Here is a 6,000-nt window from a genome sequence, read left to right on the forward strand (position 1 = left end):
TGCACACACACACACACACACACACACACACACACACACACACACACACACACACATATTCATACATGTATGCATACCATCCACCACCACACATACCTGAATGCCACAGGCTCAATGGGACTTGGGAGAAGATAGACAACAATGGCTGCCAGCAAAACAGTTGCACCACTCAAAACCAGGATGAACTTACACAGTCTGAAACACATTCACAGAAAACCATTTTGAACACCACAGAAGCAGTGGCTATTATACTACACAACATACAAGGCAGGAAAATTGTTCTTAACTCATTTTGACATCCACCGATATGTCTGCGTTTGAGCTGTCAGATATGCACTGGCACAAACGCACACAAATAAACACAGCCCACCAGCCGCCATGGCGAAGTGGTTAGCGTCATGGACTGACAGCTGGGAGGACGCAGGTTTGAATCCCAGTGGAGGTGGGTTTTTTGGCCCGTGGCCGGCTCCTACCCAGAGCTGAGTGTGCTGTGGGCTTAAATGGGGAGACTGGGACCACACAGTCGAGTGTCATCCACTTCAAGGATGCGTCTTTGGGTGTGTTGCTCTAATTACCTGACCAACACTGCAAGTGTCTGTATCTCTCGGGCCTGGTTAATGCTGGGATATCATTATGACAGGAAGCGTAGAGTACAGCCTTGTCACGCAGTCCCAAACCAAAATGGACCTCCATAGCAACATCGTCATCCTCCTCTTCCTCCTCCTTCATCGTCATCAATATAAACAAAATAGTCTCAAAGTCTGTGGCCTTTCATGCCCTGCTCTCATGGTGACCTCAGTTTCAATACCCCTCCACTTCCGTGCTTGGGGTGAGTCCTGTCAATGTTGTCAGAATCGGCAGATTCATGGGGGGCTGTTGTTTGAGGGGTGTGGTGGCGGTCTCCACTCTGGGAGGGACGCTCACTCAGTCTGGCTCTGCGACTAAGCCATTATTGTCGTTAGTAGGGGGCTTAGTAGGTGGTGTCCTAAGTACGTTAAAACAGAACAGGCATCACTGAACACCACCGAAGTGACTTAGCAGCAGTGCAGGGTCTCCTCTGGTGTGTGGCCTCCTGGCGACCTAACATTACTGGTTCCCTGTGGACTGCCGATGCTGGAACTGCGATGGACGAACCCGGGTGTGGCCGTGTAAGGGGGAATCTAAATGAGCGGCGTGGGAGTAATGCCACTGAAACGGTGCAGATGATGGGGCAGCAACCCCCCAAAAAAAACAACAACAACAACAACAACAAAAACAACAACAAAACACACACACACACACACAAAAACACAGCCCACCTGCCCCCCAAACCCCTTTGTACAGAATCTACAGGTGGGGATGCTCTATAATTCAAACACACCTGCATCACATGGGGATGTCAGAAAATGATATGCACTGACTGATGATGATGAGAAGGTCAATGATTTGTCTGTAGTGTGTGTGTGTGTGTGTGTGTGTGTGTGTGTGTGTGTGTGTGTGTGTGTGTGTGTGTGTGTGTGATGTATATTTTGCTTTAATTAACCCAGGTAATTTATTTGGACACTGGTGCCAATTATGACTATTTACAGAATCACAAGCAATGTACTGCTGCACATCACTTGTTCACAACAGTTACATCATCAATACATGTTCTTAGCTGATAAGTAACGAAATATCAATACAATTGATACAGACACAGATTCAAGAGTGCACACACTTGCAGAAACTACCAAAGTCCATTGAACAAACAGATTATTTGGTATAATGATATACTTCAACTTATTCAAGCCAATCTGGTTCTACATATGATGGATGCAACAGCCAAAATGTTAGAGCACTGGACTTTCAATAACTGGGTTTTGGGTTCAATCTTGCTTTTTGGCACCCACTGGATTTAGGGTAGATCTTTCTGCCAAGTCAACATAATTATGTGCCAATCTGCTTATGTCTTATTCCCCTTCATGTGTGTACACAATCAGAAGATGAAATACACAGGTTAAAGGTCACATATAAACATCCGGGGGATTACGGAAACATGAACAGATCCAGCATGCACACCCTGAAAACAGGTTATGGCTATCTAAACAGCAGGATCAAAACAGTCAAACATGGATTATGCAAGCCTACTTGTACATAATTATCAAAAGAATATGAGAGTTGCAGCCCACAAACATAAAAGCAATCAGGAAAAAAGGCAGAAATATATCCAAGTTATGAAGATTCTGCACAACTCTAATGTATGTGGTTATAACTATTTGGAAGCCTTTTGACTGAGCTTCCATGGCAACAAGTCAAAACTAAAAACTTAATTCTACCATTACTCAACTGTAATGCATGGAGGGAGCATACATGTTCCTCAAAGTTTAGGTTTCCAGGGTCTAAGTTCCCCTGGGTCTATGTTCTCCTGGTCTCATTAAGTTCTCCCAGGTCTATGTTCCCACAACATTTTTTGGTAGTTCTGTGTTTCCTCCAGGTCAATGTAAGTTTCATCATACATGTATACAATTTATTTTGGTTAACATTCACTAGTCAGCAGTGGTTAGTTGTGATCAGTAGTCAAAATCAAAGAAAAAAATATAATATTGCCATTTTCTCTGGAAATACTTTGTCTGCCTAAACCAAATTTGGCTTAAACATAGTATGAAAAAAAATCTTCACAGTCATACCAATAACAGGTTTAAGTGTCCTGAATTAAGCCGTATTTCCTTATCATTAACAGTTTATTTCATTGAGATTTGTTCTGAAATCCAAAAATTCTAAAAACCAGCTTCTCACTGAGTGGCCTACTAGTAGGTAGGTTGTGTTCGAAGACAACGACCTTGTTTTTCTTGTTCACAATTTAAAGGAAAGAAATATAAATTCTGGACAGAACACATACAGTGATACTAACTGTATATACACCATCGACTTGTTTACTGCAAATAAATTTTCTAAAGTGGACACTGAATTAACTGGAATGAACATAAACAAAAAATTGAATTGATCGCTTCTTTAGCCCGTTGTTGACTGGTTCGTCAGTGCAGATCTAGAGTTCTACCACGTGCTGCAGTGGGCTTGAAGCAATGGCAATGTCTCCTTTACCGCCGAAATAAAAGAATACTCGAGATATAATAAAACACACAAAAAAACATGATTTAAACGGCGTTATTACGTCAACTACAATCACATCTAATTGGTGCACGAAGAGGAAAACGTCAATATTGTTTTAAGTATTAAATTTAGTAAAATGATGTCAGGTGCGCCGCAGCAGTGTGGATTTGTCTGTTTGCTTTGGAACTGAATATGCATGGTTCGATCCTGCTCGCATGCCCCCCCGGTTTTTTTTTTGGTTTTTTTTTTTGGTGATTATTTTTTTCTTCCAAACTTATTCTATATTAGTATATACCATATTCAATACAGAGCACTTTTCAACGATTTTCAAATTTCTTTTTTTTTCCTCCTCATGATTCCTATACAGGATAAGTGAGTCTTTGAAGGCTTTGCCTCTTGTTAGAATTAAAATGATCATTTCTAAAATATACTTATCTATTTACTTTTATTTTTATATATCTTTAAAATCAAATTCATCAACATCATTATTATTATTATTCATTTATTTTAATTTCATTTATTCTTTTGTTTTGGTGGTAATAGTAGTCAGGCAGAAGTCAAACATCTGCTGAGACATCATAAAAATGCACAGACATGACAAAATAATGCAATCTGATGGTCAGCAGTGTTTCTAGACCTGGAGGAACATTGACCTGGGAGAAAATAAACTTTGGTGAACAAATACACCGGGAATGTAGACTTGAGGAAACAGACCTGGGGGAACAAAAATCATGGGGAACAAAGACCTGGGTGAAACTGCGTTTGGGGGACACCACTTACTATAATTATGCCCCCTATCTGGGGAAAATGTTACAGAGCTAGACGTGGTCGAGTTGTGAATGCACCAAATAAACTTTACTCATAATCTATATTTCAAAGAAACGGAGATCTAAATTTTAATATAGTTACCTGATAACGCTGCATAAAATGACCGAAAATTTAGATCTTTCGGCCACTGAGTTTTGTTAAGAGTTCTTCCCCTTGTTGATAAGCAACCGAGTTCCCAGATAAAAACTATTGTACGTTCATGTTAACTCACTTAATTGCCGATCACTTGATCAACGCAGCTAAAACAACGGACACACAAAACTTTATACTGTTGTGGCTCAAACTCGCGTCATTCCAGTCGTCAGTCCGTGCAATGTTAACCACTAGACCACAGCGGGTGGTATAAGCTTAATATCAATACAAATTTTTACACTGCAGAATCTAGCCTTGATCATTCTTTGATCTAACCGAGACCAACGTTTGTTGATGATTATTTTCCACCGAACTCTGATCGACATGTACGACACTGTAATTTCATGATCATGTGCATGTATCATCTTGTGCATTTACGTGTCAGTGACGAAGTGCATGGGTTCTACTGAGCACAGACTGGCACTGTGACAGGTTTGTGTATCAACTGACAGGACAAGATCGATGCTAGTGGAATCGAGTCTTTGATCATCAAGCAAAGTCCAGTGCTGTTGCCAAATATCATTATTTTTTCTTAAGTGCGAAAAAGATATCGTTGTCTACTACTTTTCTAGTTTCAGTTTCAGTAGCTCAAGGAGACGTCACTGCGTTCGGACAAAACCATATACGCTACACCACATCTGCCAAGCAGATGCCTGACCAGCAGCGTAACCCAACGCGCTTAGTCAGGCCTTGAAAAAAAAAAGAAAAGAAAAAAAAAGAAAAAATAATAGATAAGCTTACATAAATAAATAAATAAATAATAATTATAATATAGAAAAAGGTAGTAAAATAATTAAAAAAAAAGAAAAAAAAAAGAAAGAAAAAAGACAACAATGATGATAAATAAGCAAATAAATGTAAAACATGAAGACACACATTCACACATACACCCACACATGCATAACAGATATGCACCAAACATGCAGTTTCACAGATATGAAAGCACAGTCAAATACATATAAACGTACATGAGCTCCGACACACACACACACATTACCCTGCACCTCCTCTACCCCCCTCCTCCACACACTCATTTCTAGTCTACGTATCGCAGCTTCCACGGCACACACACACACACTCACAGAGCTGAACACTTTTCTAGTGTATATTGCGTAACCTATTATCTTCACTGTGCGCTGTCTCCGGCGCACCGATACAGGTATTATCAACAACACTTACCCCCCTGAAGTTCGCGTCTTTTTCTTTTCCTCGTCTCTGCTTTCTTCTCCTTTTGCGGTCGAACCCCCTGGCTTGTCATGTGCACTCCGACCACCACGTTTTCTGGTTTGTTGGCTCGACTCCATGGCCCCGATCCCGACTTAATGTAAAGTGCAGGCAGACAGGTTCGTGACCTCGATGTGTGTGTTGTGAGGAGGTCTAAGCAAGTTTCATAACTCTTGAACGACAAAAGTGACATGAGTTGTTCTCCTTCCTTATAGCAAAAGGCGTGTCAGTGAAAATCACTGAGCTCGATGGTGTAAACGCGCGAGTCGTTTTGCTGAACCCAATCGTTGAACACGGAATGCGAAACACTGACAAATGGATCAACTTAGAAAAGACCCCCCCCGGGGAAAAACAGAAAAAGAAAAAAGTCAAGTACAAGTTGAACTTTTGTTCACGTGACAATTGAAAGTTGGGCCTAACTGAAAAAAAATCTTGCTCATTATCTTAAAATTTTTTTTTTTTTTTATAATAAATTTTTACCTAAGTACAGTATATATATATATATATATATATATATATATATATATATATATATATATATATACGGGCATATTCGAAGATTGACTCGCTTTGCCAGCATGCACCCCGTCCAGTACTGACATGAATCATAACACAAAAAAGAAAAAAAAAAAAAAAACCCCAAAAAACAAACAAAAAACCAAAAAACCCCCAAAAAACCAAACAAAAAACCAACAACAACAAAACAAAACAACAAAAAACAAACAAAAACAACAACACACAAACAAA

General features: G+C 39.9%; 1 protein-coding gene across 2 annotated transcripts in view; it reads right to left on the bottom strand.

Moving 5' to 3' along the window:
- LOC143281250 (adipocyte plasma membrane-associated protein-like) overlaps window positions 1-5,517 on the bottom strand; it is a 32,725-nt gene extending 27,208 nt beyond the window's left edge. For both annotated transcript variants that reach the window (XR_013055109.1, XM_076586360.1), the window contains exons 1-2: window positions 5,209-5,517; window positions 97-195 (exon numbers count right to left, since the gene is read on the bottom strand). Coding sequence is in view for 1 of the 2 variants with exons in the window: in XM_076586360.1 (XP_076442475.1) it covers window positions 97-195; window positions 5,209-5,333 (224 nt within the window). In the remaining variant the exon portion in view is untranslated. The remainder of the gene's footprint in view (window positions 1-96; window positions 196-5,208) is intronic.
- Window positions 5,518-6,000: the final 483 nt, after the last annotated feature.

The sequence above is a fragment of the Babylonia areolata genome, chromosome 4 (assembly GCF_041734735.1).
Source record: "Babylonia areolata isolate BAREFJ2019XMU chromosome 4, ASM4173473v1, whole genome shotgun sequence".
NCBI classification, from domain to species: domain Eukaryota; kingdom Metazoa; phylum Mollusca; class Gastropoda; order Neogastropoda; family Buccinidae; genus Babylonia; species Babylonia areolata.